At 40.0% G+C, this 25,463-nt stretch overlaps 1 protein-coding gene across 2 annotated transcripts; it reads left to right on the top strand.

Moving 5' to 3' along the window:
- The first annotated feature begins 653 nt into the window (after positions 1-653).
- On the top strand, positions 654-12,685 carry PIP (proline iminopeptidase). Of its 2 annotated transcripts, none has more exons than XM_088889194.1 (11): positions 654-989; positions 1,315-1,517; positions 2,774-2,872; positions 2,969-3,079; positions 3,156-3,218; positions 3,356-3,449; positions 4,321-4,418; positions 5,867-5,968; positions 8,561-8,674; positions 10,469-10,543; positions 12,296-12,685. In XM_088889194.1, the coding sequence occupies exons 1-11, from the start codon at positions 812-814 to the stop codon at positions 12,407-12,409; spliced, it is 1,251 nt and encodes a 416-aa protein (XP_088745320.1). In that variant the 5' UTR covers positions 654-811; the 3' UTR covers positions 12,410-12,685. The 2 variants fall into 2 exon arrangements, with proteins under 2 accessions (XP_088745320.1, XP_088745319.1); XM_088889193.1 differs by lacking the exon at positions 3,156-3,218 and adding an exon at positions 3,143-3,155 and having other exon boundaries at positions 692-989; positions 3,270-3,449.
- The last annotated feature ends 12,778 nt before the right edge of the window (positions 12,686-25,463 follow it).

Here is a 25,463-nt window from a genome sequence, read left to right as displayed (position 1 = left end):
TGTCAATGGACAGGTTTTGGGTTGGATTCATCCAAATCAAAATCAATTTAGATTTTAGACAAATTGAATGGACCAATAATACATTGAATTTGAGCGGTCCATTCATAATGAACTTATATTGGTTTGAGTTGAATTAAACCAATATCTAGTTTATTAGCAGAAGATAAGAATACAGGTGTCAATATTTTGGATCCATCCAAATCAAAATCAATTTAGACAGATTGGATGGACCAATAACACATTGAATTTGAGCGGTCCATTCATAATGAACTTATATTGATTTGAGTTGGATTAGACCAATATCTAGCCTATTGACAGAAGATAAAAATACAGGTGTCAATGTACCAGGTTTGAGTTGGAACCAATTTGAACAGATTATGTTGTCCAAACATTAAATTGAATTGGTCCAAAGTATTCACCGGATTGAATTGGACCTGACCCTGGAATCATATTGGACCGGACCGGATTGGACCAAACCCGGTCCAATATACACGCCTACCTCGGTTCTTCTCCCAACAGACAACAGTCACGGTGGACGGTTAGGCACACGGGAAGGTACACTATACGACAAAATTGGATATGTTACCTCATGGGTCCCACTCCCATCCCATGTTGTCTAAAGAATCGAAAAAATCAAGAGTTTGCACAAAGTTGAGCACAAAGTTGTTTTTTACGAGTATATCGTTGTAAATTGTAATTCTGTGAAATGAAATGAAGATGATGGCTGAAGCCACGGACAAAGGAAGAATATGCTAACAACCGTGGAACTGGATCTGGGTGGCTAATAGCATACGGGACACATATCCAATCAATGAGTTTGAGTTTAGGAGTTGGTTGCATTCTCTCGAACCCACTTTTACTCCTCCGATTTAGCTTTCCATCCTTCTTTTATTCTTCTTCTTCTTCTTCTTCTTCTTCTTCTCTCCCTCGCCATCGATATCGATCCTTCTCCGCCAATCCATTTTTGACCAGGCGTAAGCCCATCTCAGGTAATTAGTTAAAACAATATAGCCAAAATTAAGAAAAAAAAAGATATTTTCAAGTTTTCAATCTTGTTAGCTTTCTCTCTTATGTTGTCATTATCCCTTTTTTTTTTAATTTGGTTAGATGATCTGCTAACATTGAATTTGTATCCTTTATGATGATGAAGATGACTGATATTGGTAATATTAGTAGAAAGAATCAGAGATTCTATATGTATGCATCCTTAGCACTGTATTGCTGAGTGGTGGGGAATCAAAAATTATATTCCTCTAAGGTCTGTATACCAATATGGAAGTAACTAAACTTGCTAGCGTTTACGGGGTTGTGCAGGAAATAATAAATTGCTATTCCGCGCTCTAGATATTGGTCATCTGAGTGAACAACAATCAAACAAGACGATGAATTTGGCTCAGGAATGCCCGGAGGTGAATAGGAACCTTTATGCACATATTGAGCCGTATAGTTCAGGTTTTTTGAAGGTCTCTGATCTTCATTCGATCTATTGGGAGCAGTCCGGCAATCCAAATGGACATGTGAGTGGGAACTCGTTCCTCTATTCTGTTCTACCATATACTGATTTCTCATTTGACTATTTTATCTTTCTTTTCTTTTTTTGTTTTTTTTTTTTTTGGGGGGGGGCGGGTTCAAATTGTTTAACTTGTTATTATTATCTTTTATGGAGTATTTTCTTTTTATGGAGTATCATCATCATCCGGACCAACTACTGCAAATAGATTTGTATTCTCTTTAATTTTTCAAATGATCAAGAAATCAGCATGATACATAATAATTTAGTTGTCATACCTGAAAGTTAAAAGCAATTCATGAATAGAATGCATGATTTTCCATTCTCCCTAATGTAAGTTTTGTTTTATGAATTGAAGAGTTGTCAAGTCTCTATAATTTCTTGTAGCTCTTTCTTTCCATATCAAGGAGGACAATTTCTGGTGCATTCTGCTGGTTCTCTGGATCTCATGATTATATTGGCTTCTAAAAATGTCATATTTTCAATAATTGAACAATATATTGAAAAATGTCTGATATCCTACACATTGATCCAGAGGCAAATGATTTTTCACCTGTTTATTAAAGATGCCTCCAAGTTCTTACTGCAAGTTTCTAACTGTTTCATCTCACCTAAAGGTGCATCAATGGCTGTATGGTCTTTCCTAACTTGTTCCATTTAGGTCTCTGGAAATCAGATTTAGGTTACAATCATCTTGGGATTTTTTAGTAGTCTTAACAAATTTGGCCTTCATTGTTAAGGGCATTTCTTCCGGCCTAGTAAATAGTAATTAGCATTTACAATTGAAAACCAAAAATGCAAGAACTTCTACCATGCAATTCAGAATGATGAGGTTAGTAATTTATTGTATTATATCTGGTACAAGGACAGTATGTCCTCATCTTTGTTGCATTTAAAGCTCAAATACCATTAAGCCTTGTTTTATGCTTTGATTGGTATTACAAATTCTCCTACATGCAATTCAGAATGAAGTGAAATTTATGAATTCACTCTCTCACATAGTATCTTAATAAGAACTGAAGACAAATTTATAAATTCTCTCACACATAGTATCTTACTATTTATGGTCATAAATAAAATTAACTGTGCATTTCTTGGTATTTTTAGATTTTTTTTGCATGAAAATTTTTAGGAAATTATTGGTCATGATCCATTTATTTTATGCTGCATGATGTGATCTTGTAATTATATCATTAGGGAAATTTTTTCTTGTTAATCCGGTTTCTAACTGTTTCTAACTTATAAACCTCCATTATTTGGCAGCCAGTTTTGTTTCTTCATGGGGGACCAGGAGGAGGAACATCTCCTAGTAATAGGAGATTCTTTGACCCTGAATTCTATCGGATCATTCTATTTGATCAGGTTTTCTTCTTTCAATATGATAGGCTAAATTATTCATCATCTGTTGCCTTCCTGCAAGGTTCCTTTTTTTAATGCAAACACCTTTTCATGTTCCAGCGAGGTGCAGGTAGGAGTACTCCCCATGCTTGCTTGGAGGAGAACACCACATGGGATCTTATTGATGACATCGAAAAGCTGAGAGAACATTTGGGCATTCCAGAATGGCAGGTTAAATATTCATTTTGCTTAGAAGGGTTTCTTGGTGTATATAATCTGATTGTTGATCTTCAGATAAATTATGCAGGTATTTGGTGGGTCATGGGGAAGCACACTGGCCCTTGCATATAGCCAATCACATCCTGAAAAGGTTCATGTCTGGGTTGTGCTTTTAATTATTGTTCATTACTTTATTTTGCAGCTACCTTTTTCTATACAAATGGATCTCTTTGCACAGATAAGTTACTTTGTTCAATTGGTAACATTTTCTCCACAATGTTATCCAAGGTCACTGGCATGGTCTTAAGGGGTATTTTTCTGTTACGGAAAAAGGAGCTTGATTGGTTTTATGAAGGCGGTGCTGCAGCTATATTCCCTGATGGTATTTTTCCAATGATGTTTTAGTCGTTCTACTGATTAATAAATGGTTTCATAAGTAAATTCATAGCATGGAAGCTGCCTTTAAACTTGGCTTTTGAAATGTTTCAGATGTTTACTAATTAAGAAAAGTTTATAAGTGTTACAGATGATCCTCTCTTTACATTTTGCATCTTCAAAACATTTTCAAGACATTGTATAATGGAATGTATGCTTTTGCTTACTCTTTTATAAAAGCAGCAATTCAGTGAAACTCTGCAGGCAACCTGTGCATGATTGTAAAGAAAAAGGAAATTGGTTTGGCACAGGAACATAACTTGATTCTGCACATCGCAGACTCTATTCCAAGGGAGATTTTCTTATTTCGTTTATTTGTTTTCCTTGGGTGGGGGTAGACATGTTACTCCAGGTGGCTGAATTATCTAGAGTCTCATTCTAGACATCCGCATAGTCCTGTACACTTCCCGTGCTGAATTGTTTCTGTCACTTCATGAAAGTTGTCTCATGTCCAAATTGCATAGAATTACCTTGAACATAACTTTTAATTGTTAAAATTAGGATATGTATTATTGCAATTTTTCTTGCTCCTGGTAATTTTATTATCTGAGTTTCTTTTTTTTTTCTTTTTTTTTTATTTTAGAGGAATGCTAATAAACAGCATTTTATGCAACTCTTCAGATTCTTTAACCACATATAGGGTGGAACCCTGGAACAGTCACGGTACTAGACTAAGCCAGATACATATTTTCATGGGTCTCACCTTGACTGTAGGGTGATGCGTTGCATCTTGGTGGTGTTTACTAGCATTCCTCTTTATCTTAATGTGCTTTACTTTTTGTGCTTAGCCGATTGATATGTTTCCTGTCAATTTTCAGCTTGGGAGCCCTTTAGAGATTTTATTCCAGAGAGTGAGAGGGGTAGTTTTATCAATGCCTACAAGAAGAGATTGAACTCTGATGATATTGAAATACAAGTAAGATTTCAAGCATATAGGTCCTTAGTTCTTTCTTTGCTTTTCTTCTTCTTTATTTTCCCTAAAGGACTTTAATTCATTTTTGTTAACTCCTCCAAGCATATTTTCCACAAATTGTGAGTTAGTATATTCTCAACTCAACAAAGCCTTAGCCCAACTCTATGGGTTTGACTACAAACATCCTGTTTTGACATTTTACTCCATGGAGCATGATATTTTATCTATTGTTACATTGCGATTCATCAAATTATTTCTTACTACCCCCACCCATGTCCTTTTTGGCCTGCCTTAGCTCTTCTAGACCCTTCAACTTTCATCAATCCACTTCCTGGTGCAGCAAGTGATCTTGTATGCAAGTGTTCAAATCATCGTGGTCTACTTCCTTTCTTTTTGTCAAGAATTGGTACATTCAAATGAAGAAATCCTATTGGCCTGTGCACCTTCAGATATCATTTGCTCTGTATTGGGAGTAAGAATTTGTTAATCTCATGAAAGAATCCCAACAAGTATTGTGTTCAGTGGATATAATAGGAACCTTGATGATCTGGTAGAAGTTCAATGCAGATCTTGTCTAAATTCTAAAGCAAAAGATATGACTTGCTTTATGTCTTCAATCATTTTCGAGGTGTTATATTGATTCTACCCTTTTTGTCTTGGAAAGAGGAACATGTAATGTTAGATATTCTTTTACCAATGGCAATAAATGTCAAGGAATGTATAAGGTTATCCTTTACTTCTTAATCCTCCATACCATACTCCTAGCTTAACTATCAGAAAATTAATTGGTTGACCCTGGAATTCATCTCAACAAACTATTCAATCTAGAGGCCCAAGGCTCTAGCATATCTGGTATAACAACTGCAATGACCAAAAAAACAACAAGACCACCTACTATCTAACTAATAACCATGTAGTAGTCTCCCTCAATCTCTACTATCTCAACTCGAGAACATAAGTTTGAGGCCATGGAAAAGGGCCAGAGTCACAGCACAAAAGGAGTTACGATCCTGGTCTAGCCAGAATACAGTATTCTGATTTTGCATGCTTCATCCCCCAAATTCTCTCAACACCAAATCTACCCCAGATTTCCAAGAGGGAATCCATGCAAATTATGTTTGAGTGTTTACTAAGGAGGGGATTAATCCTGCTAAATCCTTAATTCATGGATTGCCAACTTCTATAGTATATAGGGAATTTCATCCGGTTGAGGCAACATCTTTTGCAATGCACTGTGATGTTCATATTGTGTAACTTACAATGGCCAGTTATAGATAGAAATCTTCCACTTTATGCATTACCTCTATACTGCACCATCTCCTTCACTGAATCAATGCATTCCCTACCCATTAATGAAGAAAAAGATATAGATACGGTTTTAGTCTGGTTGATTGTGCTTATAAATTGAAAAGTGTTATTTCTTTTGCTTTTTTTTTTCTGTTTATGCCTAGTATGCGGCTGCTAGGATGTGGACCAAATGGGAAATGATGACTGCTCATCTTCTTCCAAATGAAGAGAGTGTGAAAAGAGGGGATGATGACAAATTTTCATTGGTAAGCCTTTTTTTTTAAGCTTAACTGGATACTATACATGTTTTTGATAATCCAACATAGAAAATTAAAAATTACATGCATGGTAAAATGCTTTAGTGCACAATTTTTAAATTATGTAATCAGCTTGCTCTATTGAACACAACTAATATGTGCATGATAAGATAACAGGGCAATTGTAGTTATACATTGTTGTATCATGCATTACTAGCAGAATACACGAGTTTCTTATTTGTTTTTCAGAGTAGATTTTTTTATAATAAGGATGAGAGACAATAAAAAAGGAAATGTGGAAGTGTTAGGATTCAATTATTTCTTCTTATTCCTCATAAGCACATTTAAATGTATGCATAAAATGCATAAAAAGATGTGTATATTGTTCTAAGGCACATTATATACATACATACATACATACATACATACATGCATACATAAAGTGATGCTGCTTGATTGTCATGGTATAATTAAATTGGATACCAACCTTGGATCCCATCACCTGAAAGAGGATTTTCAATCTTAAAAGCTCACAATCTGTGTTAACATTAGCTCTATATTCAGTTATGCACTAGATTTTTTATCAATGGTTATGCGCTAGATTTTTTATCAATAGTTATGCACTAGATCTTGCCACTGCACTTTGTTTCTTGCAATTCTAAAGGCTCTCTTAAGATATCTCAGGTTAAAAAGTATTGAGTTCCTGGAAGACAACAGGGATCTATCTAATCTATCTAATTCTATTACAATTTCAGGCAATCTATGGGTGTAGGCAATAGGGTTAGGCCAGCCCTTGCAATAGATTCTAGAATTATTAAAGAATTTATTATTTCCACTAAGGCACAATTTAATCTTCTTTTTCCTTTGGAAAGGTGAAGTATGTAACAGAAAATGATTACATCAGCATGTCAGCACCCATTTACACAAAGGCATTGTACATTGGGAATGCACGGAAAATAGCAATGGTGTCAAGAGCTTCTTTTCATGCAAATAGGCTATCAAAGTTTTTTAAGTTTTTTTTTTTTTTAATTTTTTTTTAATGCTTGTAGGGTACTTACCTGAAAAAATTTTGAATAACATAGACTACCCTAGGCCAGCCTTGCAAATTAAATGGCCATAATTTTCCCAATTCACAAGATCTTGATCACATTGTATAGGTAACTGAAAATCTATCTGATAACACAAATCATGTAAAACTAATAAGTTTGACCCTCAAAAATAGGTCAAAAGAAAAGTGGCATGATTCCAATTACTTAAGGTCGAAGAGAGTTTGTGGACACCACTGCACAGAATAGCATACTTGCAAAGGGGCCATTTGATAACAACTGAAGTGGCTGAATTAAATGACATTGCTTTGTCTTTTAGTGAATAAATTATTGAGGAGGCTGGGATCTCCTTAATGGCTGAATTTGAAGTTGGCTTGGTTACTATAGCCTTGAATATTCATTATTTATTTACTTTGTTCATTAATAGAAAAAGGAGTAACTCACCAGTCACCACTTTATTGGCAAACAGTCCCTAAAACTTTTAGACACCCTAAAACAGCTTATTAAAGAGTTAGCCTACTAAAAAAATTCCAAAACTCAAAAGCCTTTGCAAATGTGGAATATATAACAAAGTTATTATAATTCCCCTCAGGCATTGATATCTTTGCCAGGCATTCCACTAGAGATTATCCAGGTCAATAGGCCCTATAGGAATCTCCTAGGCCCCATGAAGAAAACCCAATTTTAAGTAGGGACTTCACAAATTGCTATTTTGCCCCTATTTCTTTTCTTTTCTTCTTTTTTATGCTTGCCACCTAACTCATGGAAGAATGAACTCCCAAGGTCTGTGGTTTTGTATAAAATTTCTTCTTTTTTTTTTCAGTTTTAGAGACCATTCTCAATATTCTGGCAATTTTCTCCGAGGAGAAAACAAAAGGGTTATGAATACCTCCTCCCTTAAATTGCATTAAAATGATCTTTGATGGATGAATTCTCTCAGCAATTCAGAGGATTCAGGAGTTGGAGGTGTTTTTAAAAACCATGAAGGATGTATCATGGCTATCTTCTTGGGTCTCATTGGTTTTGGTAACTCTATAAGAGCAGAATTGTCAGCTTTTCAGCATGGCCTGACAATGGTTGGCAAAGAATGGTGGGGGATCATGGCAATACAGGAATGGGCTCTGAGAAATAACGAAATTGGAGAGGGAGTAATCACATGTAGGTGGATTCCTAGATCAGATAACAGTTTGGTTAATGCACTTGCAAGACAAGGAGCGGATAGAGAACAATTATTTTGGGGGAGAGATCCCCCAAGAAGGGGGTTTGTAATGTAAAAATAAAGAAAAGGGGGGCTGCAGGTATTGGCCCTTTGCTCTGGTTTATCTCTTTGTACAACATTCTTTACGTTATAATTAATAAAACTGTTTTGTTACTGATCAATAAAAGACAATATTCTGGTGATGTCCAAATACTGATACAAGAACCTGAAAAAGGTAAATGTATGTTTGTATTTTCTACTATGCACAGGTTGACATTCTACCTAATCGGGTATATTAGCTGCGAGATTTTGTTGCATAACATGGATTGTTGATATCTAACCATCTTTCAATTACAGGCATTTGCAAGAATCGAAAATCATTACTTTGTGAACAAGGGCTTTTTCCCATCAGATTCATTCCTTTTGGATAACATCGAAAAAATAAGGCATGTCAAGACTACAATTGTACAGGTAATCTGGTTGCAACTGTCACAAAGATAGTAAGGATAAGCATTCCTTTTGCTTTTATTGCAATGTGCTGATGATGGTTCATTTATTTCTGCTAAATTATGTAGGCATGTAACAACTATGATTGTAAGTGGCACTTTCTGCCAATTGTTTGGTAAATTTTGAGCAATGAGGGAAAAACACATCTAAATATCCTGTTGTTAGACTTCATATATCACGTTTCTTATGATTAGATCTTTATTACTTAATAAAAGTAATAATGACCAGATCATTCACTTTTTTAAGTTCATGATCATCATCCAAGCCTTATCCCAGCTATATGGGGCTGGCTACATGAATCCTGTTTCTCCATTCAGTTCTATTTAATGTCATATCCATTGTTAAATTATTAGCACTCTAATCATTTCTTACTATTTCTATCCATGTCCTTTTTGGTCTACCTCTACCTGTTCTAGCCCCTTCAACTTGCAACAGATCACTTCTTATGGGTGTTGTCAAAGGTATTCTATGCATGTGACCAAACCATATTAGTCTATTTTCTCTTGTTTTATCACCTATTGGAGCTACTCTTGGGTTTTTTGAATGACTTCATTGCTGACCCCATCCTTTCTAGTTTTTCCACTCATCCATCTCAGCATACGCATTTCTGCTACATTCATTTTTTTGGACATGTTTCTGGACTGCCCAACACTCTGCCCCATACAGCATAGTTGGCCTTACAACTATTTTATAGAATTTTCTTCTTAATCTAAGGGGTATTCACCTACCACATAGGATTCTGGATGCACCCTTCCATTTTTGTCCATCCTACTCTGATTCTGTGGACAGCATCCTCCTCAATCTCCCCCTTGTTATGAATTATTGAACCAATGTACCAAAAAAGGTCACATTGAGTTATCTCTTGGTCTCCACTGGTAAATATACCCTGGTTTGCACTTCTATTATTATTGTTGTTGTTGTTGTTATTAAATTTATATATTACATATTCCGTTTTAGTCCTACTTATTTTAAAACCTCTTGTTTCTAAGGTATTTATCTGTGAACTTAATTTTGCATTTAATCCTTCATTTGTTTCATCGATTAAAATAGTGTCATCTATAAACAACATGCACAATAGACCTCTTGAATATGTTTAATCAATCCATCTATGATCAGTAAGGGTTTGTTAGTTGAAAAATCAAAATTATGTGGGCCATAGCAGCTCCATCAGTGTAATATATTAAAAAATGAAGGTGTCAGTCTCTTATTTATGCCTTTAGGAGGCCACCTCTAGTGGACCTCCATTTCTCTTGATTTAAGCTAATGATATCCTTGGACAAGGGTTTTCTTTTTTCCCATACTTGCTTACAAGTATGCATGCATCATCTATGATCCCTAGAAGTGATAATGTCCATCACCTTAAATAAAATATGAGAGACAACCATTGGTAGAGTGTAGCAGATTAGATAAATGCCAAGAGATCTGAATTCCATAGCAGATGGTCTAGCCAAATACGGAGGATGGAGAATTTTCATTTCATGCTGACAGCTCTCTTCTTAATTATATTTATGCAAGGGATAGGCCGCTTGTTCATATTTTGTGCATCTTTGTCTCTCTCTTTCTCTCTCTCTCTCTCTCTCTCTCTTGTGCGTGCATATACATCCTTACATGAATAATTTCTGCCTTTGTCATTCTATAAAAACATATATCCTCTTCATGCTACCTTGGTGTGGCATGATATGAAATGTTGTAGAAAGATGTTGAAATTTTATTCTGGTACATGATGACAGCTTATTTGATACTTGAATAACTTCACAGGGAAGGTATGATGTTTGCTGCCCTATGATGTTGGCATGGGATCTCCATAAAGCATGGCCAGAGGCAGAGTTTAAGGTAAGAAATACCATGTTATGTATTTATACCAGTACTTCACCTGCCCCTCAGGGAACAGCTATTGCAGAACATGATTTGGTAAACATGCATACACAATTTACTGGGGCATAGGGCATGCTTTTGCTTCTGGTTTCATTTTGAATTTGTTTTTGTAAATGGTGATGTTGGTTTATACTCAATGAAAATAAAGGCTATTACCCGATGTTGATCCCAGATATCTATGCTTATACCAGTACTTCACCTGCCCCTCAGGGAACAGCTATTGCAGAACATGATTTGGTAAACATGCATACATAATTCACTGGGGCATAGGGCATGCTTTTGCTTCTGGTTTCATTTTGAATTTGTTTTTGTAAATGGTGATGTTGGTTTACCCGATGTTGATCCCAGATATCTATGCTTTTGGGAGGGGTAGACTGGGTACAGTCGCAACCCTTGGCATTTGTTTGCACAAAGTGGCTACTCTCAGATTCAAACCTGCATTCTCATGCTTGTGAGCCCGAGATTTTTCCTACACTGTGAATTCTGAGTGCACATATCAGCATGTTTGCTTCTGATATCAGTGGTTATAGAATGTCATGGTCTCAATAGCATACTTAGATGTGCTTTTAGTTTGCATTATGAATGAATCTTTGGTAGAATAGTAGGGCAGCCATCCAGCATTCACATAGTGCATTAAATCAACAATTTTTCATGGTTAGCATGCCAAAGACAGTTTTCAGCCATCCTAATACTACAGTACAATGTACAATGTGCACATGGTGTTCATCCAATCAGACTGCTGTTTGAGTTTTATGGATTTTTTTACAAGTTTCTAACCTACTGGTGGTCGATTACCAACAGTGTTTTAGGACAGCACTTAAATGCAGTCTTGTCTATCAATGGGATTAGTGATTATATTCTCTAAAAACTGACCCTCGAAATGGGTTAGTCTGCTCAGTGTTGTGGGCGAATGATATTAAAATATTAAATATCTGAAGCTGTAGATGGCAACCATATACCGCCAGACTAGACTTTCTAGAAACCCTTCAGAGTTTGTAGTTCATGTAATATGATTCTTATAGTTGCATTTGTATTAGATTGGGAATGTTTTGCTGCTAAGCTCAACCAGAAGCACATCTTATTCCAGTTTGACTAAGATCCTTTTGTCTAAACTCGGTGGTATGTCATTGAAGCTCCAAATACAATGTGCTTCACCTCACAACTTTGTACTAGGTATATGAAAATAGTCATGAAGAAACGTTCTTGTATCAAAATAATCAGCACTCCCAAGAGTGGCATGCAATTTCTTATATTTATATTATTTAGTTAGAAGTAACTCAGACCCACAGAATCTCTGTATTACTTGGACTAAGCATGGGCAGCATCTTTGGCTTGGGCAACTGAATCAGCACTCCCTAGAGTGGCATGGAAACTTATAGTTCAACGATCAGTTGATTTGCTTTCAAAAAATATTGATCAGTTGATCAATACAGTTTGGTTGATGTAACATTGTGCCTTGTTTCCATTGTCAAGAAAGGATGAGCCAAGTTATCAGAAACTTAGCTATGCCTTGTATCACCGGGGAAAAAATGACTTGATGGTAGCTTCTGTAAATCAGGCCCCTTAAGTCTTGAAAAATCCTTCGTACAGCTTGTTACGATACTAAGCTTACTCAATTGCTCCTAGCATGTAAATTTGTGGATGATTTTGCTTCTTTTTTTTTTCTTTTAGATATAGCTGAAATAATAGATTCTACCTCCTTTGTAACAGATTGTCCCAGATGCTGGACACTCGGCAAATGAACCAGGAATAGCTGCAGAATTAGTTGCTGCAAATGAGACACTGAAAAACATTCTGAAGACAAACGGGGCTGGAAATAACTAGTTGTGGCGTGCATGTGAGACAATTTGAACTTATAGGCAGTCCCAGGCCATCCACAACAAGGAAAGAGTCAATGAAAAATATGCACCAATCTTTTCATGTTCTCTGGCATATTTTCCGTTGGAGATCTGGCTCTGGCTCTGGCTCAAATGTCTTGTGCAATCTGAATATTTTGGTGTGGCTGAGGTGAAAAAACTTTCTAGCCTTGGCTTGACGTTTGGTTTTGTTTTTGTTTTGGACAATGCGTTGAATGAATTACTGTTTAAATTTGGGTGCATACACTCTACGCCTATGGTACCCAGCCAATATTCTCTCCATACACTAGGTCCTATTTGGTGCTATTGGTTATATGGAGTATGGGCCACCCCAAATCCTTGTAGCTTGTTTGGAAGAAACGATTTCTTGTTGTATTGGATGCCCATCCACGGTCCACCAAAAGAGTGGAATGCATGATGATCAAGGCTATTTCAGTTTCTAGACACCGCGAATTTTCTTGACAAGGGAATCAGAAGCGGCAATACTAGAAGTCTAGATAGGAAGCATAGCAATAGCAGGGGACAAAGGAGAGGGGGGGGGGGCAGGGATAGAATCATAGAACAACAGAGAGCTAGCGCTGTCAATGGGTTGGGCAGGCCCCAACCTAACCGATCCAGCCTAATTATATAGGATCTAGATCTGTATTATGTGCCCTAATTATAATTGGGTTGGGGTCAGTAGCGACGGAAATCCCTACAAGCAAAAACTCTACTCTAGCACACACCATGAAAGCATGGAATCCCACTGCATATTGGAAACATCTCCATGAACTTAATATAAAAGTACAGGAGAATTATTTTTTTTTTTGGTATTTAATACAACACATTAATAACTCGAACGTACCAACTGAGCCACCACTGAGTTGGCAAGTACAAGAGATATTCATGATATGTAAGTAGAGTTTTTGGCCTTTTGCTTGCAAGAAGAGATCCAGGCTCGGATCGGTTTTGGTTATTCTGAAGTGACTATATATAATTGTATACATAATTATTATGTGTCAATGTAACAAATAAATAGGTTTGTTATTAAATTACATATTATTACATGTTAAAAGCATTGCTGTCGATTATAAATAGTTCTGATCAGGTTAGAGTTAGACCCATGGTCTGGATATCCCTATGGGGTCTCCGGTCTCCTCAGAACTAGTTTTGCACATTTTACTCATCGGGCAGACCTTGACAGAACATTCACATTGGGTTTTGAATCGAAGGCCATAAGGCCCATAACCAATACCATGAGACCTCATAGTCATAGTAATGGAACTCAGCCAATTAATTACCACTGGACTGGACTGCTTCTTCTTTAATTAAAGAGGGTGTTTGGTGCTGTGGATAAGAAATTGCATGGTGTGGTGGACTGATGCACTGGATCCTACTACTGTAGTTGCGACCTTGCGAAACTTTGTATAAATGTAGATTCCTTGTCAAGAAAAACATTTTATTGCAAAATTTTATAAGAATGTTTGAATATATTGTGGCGTAGATTAATTTACAGCATTTAAGATTGAATGATAAATTACGATATAGAGTGGACTGAAACGAGCCATTCATGGCTTCATCTACAATACCTAACGCCTCCAAAATTTTGCGTTCTCCGATTTAGTAATGGAGGCTGATAGATGAATAAGGAGTAAATGAAAGCTTTGACTGGCCTTCCATTCTTTCGCACGTTTAAACATTATTAAGGTGCACTGCCTAAAGTGTAGCCAAATCTGGCTTGATTTGTTTGTATTCGTTCTTCTTTGGCTGAAGTTTTTTGTTTAATTAATTCAATGCTAATATTTTACTCATCTGGTTTTTATTATTTTTGGTTTTTTTAATAAAAAGGGTCATTTATTTGACACTCCTATAGTTTCAAGTATTAACTGAAATCTACCCTCTAGTTTGTGTTATTTAAACGCCCCTATAGTTTTGGAACCACTTTATTTGATCAACCTTCCATCAGGAACTGTTTGTAGAATTGTATTTTTTATCATGAGCACATGACCTCTTAAATTGAGTGGAAAATGTGAAAGGGCATGAGTCTTTTTTTTTTTTTTTTGAAAATATCGCTAACGTTTCTCATATTCAAGGTTTTTAAAATCGACCCGAATAATAAATCGGTCAGGGGTTTGGTTCCCAGGTCAAACGGCCTGACCATTTTAACTGAACGGATGGCCCATTTTGACAAAAAAAAAAAGGTCAAACCATTGAATGGTTCGAACAGTTTGACCCCCGGGTCAGCAGTTTGCTGACCAAATCAACGGTTTTGGGGAAATAACGGTTCTGGGGTAAAACGGAACCGATCACCTGACTGGTTCCCAGTTTTTCCGGTCCAACCGTTTGGTCCAGTCCGGTTTTGAAATATCACATGCATTCGATGTCTCCACCAAACCAAATTATAATTTGGACAGTGGGAGGATTTTGTTTACACTTGCTTTAAGAGGCCAAATGGCCATTCCCAATGGAAATACAAATGGTTCTTTGATAGAAGGCCAATAAATATTGGTGTTTGGCACCAATGCATTTTACAAGTGTTCCGTTATCTCCTATTTTACAAAAAACACACAATAGAAAAAGAAGAAAAAAAGTAGTGGAGATGCATGCTGATAGGAAGGGTATTTAGAGTTTGGCTTCAGTTATAGCAAAGCCCGTTCAAGCAGCCTTTACTGCCTTGCATTGAGAATATCTCCTTACTTATGTGCTTTATTTTATGGGGAGATATTCCCAATCTAAGGTTGGGAAAGACTAGCTGTTAGAACAGTGTGGGCACAGGTTTGCCCTGAGGGAAGCTGAAGTGTTTATAATTGAGATCGTCTATACTCTTGAAGTTGGGAAGATAATGGACTAGGGGTTGTGGGATCTTCTGTGGAGAACAATGGAATAAAATAGGCACCGAATACCGATGGTGGAAGAAGCTGAAGTTCTCTCAATAATGATGGAATTTGGGTATGGTAGAAGAATATCCTCGATTAGGGTTTTGAGGCTGATAACTAATGATTTGATGGCAGTTTTGAGAATGTGAGCAAGTAAGGCTTAATTTGGAAGGATAACAAATACAAATATATAGAGTGCAAAATTTTACATTTTGTATTATTTTATAAGTACTTGTATTGTATATATTTGTGTTTGTAATACAAATACAAATATGTAGAGTGCAAAACTTTCTATTTTGTATTATTTTGTAAGTATTTATATTGAATATATTTGTACTTATAATCTTTCCAAACTGAGCCTTATAGTCACTCCTATAAGTTTTTTGACCTAAACTTAACTTTTAAGGCAGTTGTATTCTCTTGGCGGGGTATCACAATATACAAAATACAAAGTTTTGCACTGTACATATTGTATTGTTATTAAATTGACCCTGTGTGGCAAATTCATGAAATGCTTCAATACCAAACACCAAGTAAAGCAATAACATACAAATTAAAGAATAGATTTACCAACTAATGATGACTTAATTGATAAATTCTCTCATTGATTCATTGAAGTGGAGATGGGGTGATAGGTATGGCTGTATGAGGGATGGGCTACCCATTGTGTAGGCAACGTTTTCAAACCTACTGTTGAACCGTTTGAATAGTTACCTAACCATGATTCCTAGTGCAATTTTAAAGCTTGGGTTTGATAAAAATCCATCCAATTTGGATGATTATACCGTTGCATTGATTATTAGACCCGGTACCACAAGTTGCGCACTAAATGTATATATGAAAGATCATCCCAATTAGTGTAGGCAATTGAAACAAAAAAAAAGATAGATTATAGTAAATGTGTAAAACTACAAAGGGGATGTAGGGAATGACACAGAAAAATAAATAAAATAAAATATAAATTGCTGAAATCTTCCTAAATTAATTACATGGATATTTTTGAATCTATTTGCACATGTGGTGGAAGAAAGTGGTAGGGAGGTGACTGCATTTATCAAAATTAAGGGGAGGGTTTGCCATTTACAAGTGACGGGGAGCCTCTTTCATCCTCTTCCTTATTTCGTTTGTTTACATTGTTACTTCTGAGTTTCATTGTTTATTTTTTTTTACAGCTTACTGTTATTTTCATTACCCATTTACTTATACAACCAAAAGGTTTCTCCAGACGAGATGGAAGTTTTTGAAGAAATCAAATCCACACTGATCAGGACTCGCCAAGCTTCATTGCCCCATTTCCTTTACTTACTAAAAATGCGGTGGAGTCTTTACGATATAGAGCTGAGGTAAAATATTTGGTCCTCATTTTTCATATGGATAAATACTTGGTATTTGCTATTGGTTGGCTAGTTGTGAACAGTTACATTGAATTACTTTTATTTTGCGGAAATGGCCCCTCAGAACCTTTATGTAGATATTATTTTTTTTACTGTTTATTTGTATTTCAAGTTGCACATGATTCTGATGTAATATTTAAGTGTATGCCGCAAGGGGCATTTTGGTCTTTTTCTTCCTCTTTTAAGTTCTACCTTCGCCCTAGTATATATGATAAAAATACTGGTGCCGCAAGTATGAGTTTGAGTCTTCTCTCAATCTCTTTCTCTCTTCTCCTCCTCTCCTCTTTACCCTCTGCTCTATTTATTGGAACATGGTATCAAAGCGGGACAGTGCTCTGTAAATCATCTCCTGTAAGTCGAAACTCTTTCCTGTTCCTCTGGATTGCGAAGTGGAAGGGACACACACGAACTCCATTTGAAGACTGTTCGTTCTTGCCCTGCCCCTGTTTTCTTGGACTGCAACTGATTCATACGACACCCAGAGGCCAGTGGATGACTGACTGAATCTCCCTAAGAGGACGGTTTTTTTTTTCTTCCTGTGTTTTTTGTTGTTCCTGGGCTGGAAACTACAGAGACCCTGGACTGAATACGAACAGAAGCTTTCACCACTTTTTTTTTTTTTTTTTTTTTTTAGTTCTTGGTGTTGAAACCAAGAACTGATTAAGTTATTGTGCTTGACCGAATGATATAAAGGGAGTTCATCCCTCTTCGTGGGTGTGAAGACCCAATAACAATCATGTTTGAAGAATCTGGTAGGTCATAAGTGACCTGGTTCGACTGACAGAAGGCAGCAGCCTCTTTAAATGTTTTTTGTAGTTCGTATTGCATTAAGAAGATACCTCTCAGGTCTGTGAAAATCTGAAACAGCAAGAACTGTGCTCTGATTTTAGCAGTTTTTTGTATTTGCCTAGTTGGGTAAGGACTGTAATCGGTTTGTGTCTGCTGCCTTCACTTGGTTCAAATGAATTCTGAAGAGTCTGCAACTTCAGAAGCTACCTCACATCAAAGAGGGATGTTTGGTGGTTATGAGACCCTGCACTTTCCTATGACCATTATTCCCTAGGACGGCAGAAACTACTTAGCTTGGTCCAAGGAGATAGACTGTACATCACTGCCAGGGGTAAGGCTGGATATATAACTGGGAAGACAAAGGAACCTAAAGCTGGTACTGCTGAGTATGATAAGTGGGACCAGGAAAATTGCATGATAATGTCTCGGCTCTTGACCTCAATGCTGCCTTCTGTCAAGCAAAATTTCATGTGAGCTGAGACAGCAAAAGAAATTTGGGATCAAGCCAAGGCAACATATTCAGAACAGAGACACTATGAACGGATTTATCAGCTGCAGGCTGAATCGTCAACATGCAAGCAAGGTGAGGAGTTTATCAGCCTACTACTCTGCTCTCACATTTGTCTGGAAAGAATTAGACTATTACCAAACCATTGAATGGGAGAGTGAGAAAGATGCCAAGGCCTACAAACAGTTGGTCTCCCAACAACGGGTGTTTGCTTTTCTTCTTGGCCTTAACCCCATGTATGAGCCTATCCGGGTACAGATTTTGGGCAACAAGGATCTCCCGTCTATCCAAGAAGTGTATGCTTTAGTTCAGTCTGAGGAGAGTAGGAGGTCGGCTATGAATCCTCTTGAGGGGGAGACCATAGCTTTAGCCGTAAGAAGTAACACCAATTCAGCTAGGAAGGGGGAAAATCAGAAAAAGGTGGATGATAAGGATAAATTGTGGTGCACACTGCCAAAAATCTAGACACAACCGTGAGACATGTTGTGAACTGCATGGAAAACCGAAATGGGCACATGAACTCAACAAGAAATCAGCAACAGAACAGAACAAGAAGCCAACTCAGAAGAAGTTCACCTCTTCCAATCTTGCCTCACATGAGTCTCCGGATTGTCCCTCTAGTTCTGATCCCAATGAAGATATTATCAGCTCCTTCTGTGACCATTTGGAGTAGTATTGTAGGGCCATCAGACAAACAGATTCTAGACCTGCACCTTCCACCTCATTTGCTTCTCCCTCAAGTAACTTAACCTCCGCTTTTCATGTGGCTACTGATCCCTCGGAGTCTCCGTGGATTGTTGACTCTGGTGCCTCCAACCATATGACTGGTAAGTCAACTTTGTTTCAATCATATACCCTTCTATCTGGAAAAGATAAAGTGAGGCTTGCAGATGGATCCTTCTCCATTGCTGGTCGAGGATCTATATCTTTACCTTTTGGTCTCTCATTACAAAATGTTTTGCATGTCCCAAAAATGCCTATTAATTTGTTATCCATCAGTAGTATTACACATGCTTTGAACTGTTCAGTAACTTTCCTTCCCGACTCCTGTGTTTTTCAGGATTTGGCTTCTAGGAGGACGATTGGTAGAGGGAGAATGGTCGATGGCCTCTATGTGCTAGAGAATAAAGTTGGTTTTACCGTTTCAGAGTCTTTAATTAGTCTAGTAATAGTCAAGTTTTTTTTGTGGCACCATCGTTTGGGTCATATATCTTTTAAGTCTTTGAAGTACTTATTTCCAGATTTATTTAAGTTTGTTTCTGTCAATAAGTTTCATTGTCAAGTGTGTTAACTAAGCAAGCATTATAGAACCTCGTTTCCTTTACGTAATAAAATATCATATGTTCCTTTCCATATTGTGTACTCTGATGTGTGGGGACCTGTGAATATTCCGACTGAGAATAACTACAAGTACTTCATTTCTTTTATTGATGACTTTCCACGATTCACTTGGGTATACCTTATGCACTTACGAGAAGAAGTTCCTAAGCTTGTGAAAGATTTTCAACGAATGGCCTACACCCAATTTCAAACAGAGATTCAAGTCTTTCAATCAGACAATGCCAAGGAGTACTTTCATGGAGACCTCTCCAACTTCTTTACATCCTGTGGATCTATTCACAGGAGCTCATGTGCAAGGACTCCCCAACAAAATGGAGTTGAAGAGAGAAAAAACCGTCACATCTTAGAAGTTGCTCGAGGACTCTTGTTGTAGATGCAAGTTCCAAAAAGATTTTGGTTGGATGCTGTTATGACTGCCACATATATTATCAACAGGATGCCCTCTCGATTGTTGGAATATAGGTCCCCTCACCAGCTCCTCTTTTCCAAGACTCCAATGTTTCCCATACCCATGCGTGTCTTTGGGTGCCAGTGCTTCGTCCATGATCTCTCTCCTACCCGGGGTAAACTTGATCTTAAGGCTGTTATGTGTGTTTTTCTTGGATATCCTCTTTCTCAAAAGGGTTATCGTTGTTTTGATCTAGTCTCAAGGAAATATTTTGTCTCTATGGATGTCTCATTCTTTGAAAATGTTCCCTTTTTTTTCTGTTTCCCCTCAGGGGGAGAATCTTGGTGAGGAGAAACAGAAACAAACTCTAGTTTTGTTGCCTTCCCCACCTGACCCTCCTCCATTTCGTGTCTTGCGGAGACAACGTTATAGAAGTCAAGGCCAACAGAGTTCAATAGCCAAGGGACAACCTGAGACTATGTAATCAATGCCATCAGACTGCCAGGAGCTGAATCAATGCCCTCACCCAGGTACTATTGTTCCTGTTGAAACTCCTGAACCCATTGACATTAACACTTCAAATTGTGATCTTGACCTTCCTATTGCAAAAAGGAAGGGGGTTAGATCATGCACCACACACCATCCCATGGCTCAATTCTTATCCTATGAAAATGTCCCACTTTCATTTCATGCTTTTCTATCTAAAATTGATAATGTCTCAGATCCTAAAAGTTTCACAGATGCTCTCCTTTCTCCTAAGTGGACGGAGGCTATGAAGGAAGAAATCAATGTCCTCCACAAAAACAAAACATGGGAGCTAGTGGATCTTCCTGAGGGAAAGGAACCTATAGGGTGCAAATGGGTGTTCTTTGTGAAACACAAGGCAGACGACACAATTGAGAGATACAAGGCTAGATTGGTTGCACTTGAAAGAAGAAGAAGAATAACTGTTTACTGTATTATAGGTTTGAAGAGAAGAAAATAGAGAGAGAGAGAGAGAGAGAGAGAGAGAGAGGAGAAAAGAAAGAAGGGGTTCAGTGGTTAATGATCTGCTGCCCCATACACTCCTTTATTTATAGCTTTTAGGATCCTTACAAGAATAGGAAATAAACAAAAATTAGAAACAAAAAGGCCAGCCAACCCAACTTAACAGAAATTAGAAACTTTTGATAACAGAAATTAGAAACTAAATGATGAAGGATGATTCGGCCCGACCTATAAAACGACGACACGTGGACGCTGACTCAGCGTAAGCGACAGCTCAGCACTGTGGTCCAGTACGGCTAAGTGATAGGCCCATAAAGCAGCTCGCTACGTGGTAGCGGGGGAAAGGAGGGGCTTGCCACGATGCGAGCTCCGGGTCCCCCGAGCTACCTCAAGGGATATTCCGAGGCAAAATTTAACTTGCGAGCTAAGAAAGCCAGCTCACCCGAGCTCCCGAACAAGGCAAGTCATCAGAGGACCAATTCTATTAAGGGTACTTCTGAAATATTTGAAGCTCGTTGCAAAGTAGCTCGCGAATGGGCCGCACGAGCATTCCTCAGGAAGCTTCTATTTAAGAGGCCATACTAGTCAGACTAGGCCACGTCCCTAATTGACGGCGTAGTCCCTGTCCTTTCGACAGTCTGCACCCACGTCTCTCAGTAGGCAGAGGCGTGCCTGTCACTTTGAGGACGTGTCACTCGCCCGGGTAAGGAGTACATCCTAACGACCACCTGCGCAACCCTGGCAGGTAACGGCTGTGGCAGGGACCCAGTGGCGGTTATGCCCGATCTCGCAAGAACGCTCTTATAAAAGCCCTCAAGGCAGAGGAGAAACTTCTTCTTGAGACCTCCAACCTCTCGAATATAGTGATAAAGCGTGACCTCCACTCTTAGCTTTCATTTCTCTCTCTACTCCCCATACACAGCACTAACTTAAGCATCGGAGTATTCCCACCGGGCAAACCCCCAGGAATTCTTCCTTTCATCTTCTCAGGTGCCGCTCGTTGCCAACAAGGAGCCAGTCAACCGCCAGCTAGGAGTGCCCGGATCGCGCCACATCATTTGGTGCCATCTATGGGAATTGCTTCAGAAGGCCTTCCTTGAAACAACCCAACGCTCATGGCTTCCTCTAGCAACGTCAGACGAAGCACGGAAATGGGTAACTCTAGGGAGCAGCCCCAGTCTCCTACTGTCTGTATCGGACAGTTCACCCTCCCCCTCTCAGCGGACGGAATCCCCAGCTTGAACGTGCCTCTCACAATGGCACCTGTCATCGCCCCACTCCCCGCTACAGTCGGAACGATGTTCACCGAACCCTCGGTTGTGCCCCCAGCGGCCAACCCGAACCAGTTGGAGGATCTAATGCAGTGCATGAAGGCCATGTAGGCCCAAATGCAACAGTTCCAACAACTTCAGCTTTATCAACAGCACGTGCTGCACCGGTCTCCCAGTACCAGTATCAGCAGCCGTTCCCCCAACTGCCCCAACCCCAGCTTCAACAGCCTCAGCTCCAGCCTCAGAACCTGACCTTGCAGCAAGCCAAATCTCGCCGCCAGAGCGAGCACTCCAGCCGAGGAGAGGCCCCCCAAAATCTTCCAAAAAACCAGGCCTCCCCCCATGGCAAACGGGAGAGACCGGCTACCCCGATCTCACCGTGGGTGGACAGGTCGGGAGGGCCCCGGCCCGGCAGGTCAACGTCGCCTCGACAGTCGAAGTTCGGAACCCCGATCCTTGAAAAACAGTTTAAGATCCTGGCAACAGACTCTAAACAGGCCCCTTCTGTCCATAGCCATCACCAGCGGACCGGGCTACTCCCGGCGCAAACCATTCTGGATAGCCCAGAGGTGAGTAACACGAACGCCGAGCCCACCAAGAAGCAGAGATGTCGCTGCCGAGCTCACCGATCTGTCACCCGCGATTTGCCCGAGCTCATGGGCAAAGAAGAGGTAGGCTCGGCCGAAGCCAAGGCTCCCCTCCTCTCGGTTCCGTCCCCCCTGTCCTTCGAACTCTTGGCAGTCCCGATGCCCAAGGATTTCAAGCTTCCCCCTCTTGACAAGTATGATGGGTCGTTCGACCCGAATGATCATGTAGACGCTTTTCAGTCACAGATGCACCAGGCACGAGCCAGTGAGTCATGCATGTGTGTGGCCTTCTCCACTACTTTCAGGGGAGCAGCCCGCACATGGTACCGGAACTTGGCACCCGGGTCGATAAGAAGTTGGGCGCAGTTTGCACAAGCCTTCACGTCCCACTTTGTCACCAGCAAACGGTGTCTGCGGACTGAAGAAAGCATCTTCAACGTAGCCCAAAGAGAGAGAGAGTCCATCCGAAGTTATATCAAGCGGTTCAACGACGCTTGTATGCAGATACCGCGCCTGGACCCCGCCGTACACCTAGCAGTGGCCAAGAAGGGCGTAAAGCACAAAGAGTTCAAGTGGCACATGGTCGTTAACCAACCCGCGACCATAACCGAGTTTCTAAAGCTTGAGGATAAGTTCATAGCCACTGAAGAGGAGATCAACCAGAAGGGTGAGGGCGCACCCGAAAAAAGAAAGAGAGAAGGGGAACCTTCCAGTCAAGAGGACACCCGAAGAAAAAAGGAGATAGTTTGAGGTGCAAAGCCGGGTCAGTTGTTCCGAGCTCCCGCACTAGACCGAGTTGACTACACCCCACTAAACGCAAAGCAGGCCGAAATCCTAATGGCAATCAAGAACGCCCCGTACGTGAAGTGGCCGCCCTGTCTGAGGGGGAATCCCAATGAAAGAAATAAGAGTCTATATTGCAATTTTCATAAGGACCACGGTCACAGTACCGAGAGTTGTAAAAACCTCCGCGACGAGATAGAGGAGCTCATCCGTCGCAGATATTTGAGAAACTTTGTACAAAATAATAATAACAATAATAATAGTAATAAAACAGGTCGGCAAGGGGAGCATGGTAAAGACGCTCCCAAGTCCAGTAGCAGGCCAGCCGAACAACCACAGAGACAGCCTCCAGAGGAGAGGCCAGTTCGGGGAACCATCCACATGATAGTGGGAGGTTCGATCGTTGCAGGGTGCACCATAGCGGCAACTCGGACGTCGGTTCGCGAGGTCACTCGGGAGGAGCAGAACCCCCCAAAGCGGTCGAGAACGGAAGAGCCAATTTTCTTCACAGAAGATGATGCGCGAGGGGTCCATTACCCCCACGACGACGTGCTCGTAATAAAGCTGAGAATCAACGACTTCGAGGTTAGGCGCATACTCGTCGACTCGGGCAGCTGGGCCGACATACTCTTCAAAGCCGCGTTTGACCAGCTTCAGTTGCAGAGAAGCGACCTGAAGCCCGCAGACACTCCTTTGGTAGGCTTCAGCAGAGAAGAAGTCCGGCCCCTTGGGAAAATAACAATACCTGTAGAGATCGGCACATGGCCTTGTGTGGTCAGATTCGAACACAACTTCCTAGTGGTAGCGACCCCCTCTCCCTACAATGCCATAGTAGGTCAACCGATCACCCATGTCCTACGGGCGATGGTCTCCACTTACCACTTGGCTATGAAGTTCCCAACAGACTTCGGTGTGGGAGTAGCGCGGGGCGACCAGCTCGAGTCCCGCAAGTGCTACGTTGCCGCCCTAAAGGGGAAAACCAAGGTGACCGATTACCTTGAACTGGAACGACCCACGGAGCAAGGCGAAGAACGAGCCACGCCCACGGAAGAAATAGTCACGGTCCCGACCTCAACAACAAACCCAGCTCGGATGCTCCAGATCGGCGCTTCCGTCCAGGAGCCCCTACGATCCGAACTGGTAAGTTTTTTACTTCAAAATTTAGATATTTTTGCATGGTCCACGGCAGAAATGCCCGGTATAGACCTAGAACTCATAACTCACAAGCTGAACATTAATCCTGTAGTTAGGCCCGTTAGACAGAAGAAACGCAACCTAGCCCCGGAACGGTGGAAAGCGGTCGACGAGGAAGTCGAGAAGCTCCTCGCAGCGGACTTCATAAGAGAAGTCCACTACCCAAGCTGGATAGCCAACCCCGTCCTGGTAAAGAAGGCCAACGGTAAGTGGCGCATGTGCGTCGACTACACCGACCTGAACCGGGCTTGCCCGAAAGGCTGCTTCCTGCTCCCCGGAATCGACTGTTTGGTAGATGCGACCTCAGGGCATGAGTTGCTAAGTTTCTTGGATGCCTACTCGGGCTATAACCAGATCAAGATGGACCCGGCGGACGAAAAAAAGACTGCCTTCATCACTGAATTCGGTCTGTACTGTTACAAGGTTATGCCCTTCGGGTTGAAAAATGCAGGGGCAACCTTTCAAAGGCTTGTAAATAAATTGTTTGCGCCGTTAACCGGCAGAAAAGTAGAATGCTATGTAGATGATATGGTCGTCAAAACCCAATTCTCACATGAATTAACACAAGACTTGCATTCTGTTTTTGGAATTTTGCGTAAGTTCAATATGAAATTGAATCCAAACAAGTGTGTATTCAGTGTAACCTCGGGTAAGTTCCTAGGATACATCGTTAACCGGCGAGGCATTGAAGCCAACCCGGATAAGATTAAGGCCATCTTAGACATGAAACCGCCCCGAAAGCCGAAGGAGGTTCAAAGGTTGACGCATAGCCGCCCTAAGCCGTTTCATGTCTAAGTCGGCGGACCATTGTTTGCCGTTCTTTAAGGCAATAAAGAGCAAAGGTTCGAATAGACCCAAGATTGCTAGCTCGCGTTCGACGAGCTCAAGGAATACCTTACTAGCGTGCCGACCCTAACCCGACCCG

This window comes from Nelumbo nucifera, chromosome 6, assembly GCF_055504915.1.
Source record: "Nelumbo nucifera cultivar China Antique chromosome 6, China Antique-T2T, whole genome shotgun sequence".
In the NCBI taxonomy this organism is placed as follows: Eukaryota; Viridiplantae; Streptophyta; class Magnoliopsida; order Proteales; family Nelumbonaceae; genus Nelumbo; species Nelumbo nucifera.
This window is presented reverse-complemented; position numbering and strand designations above follow the sequence as displayed.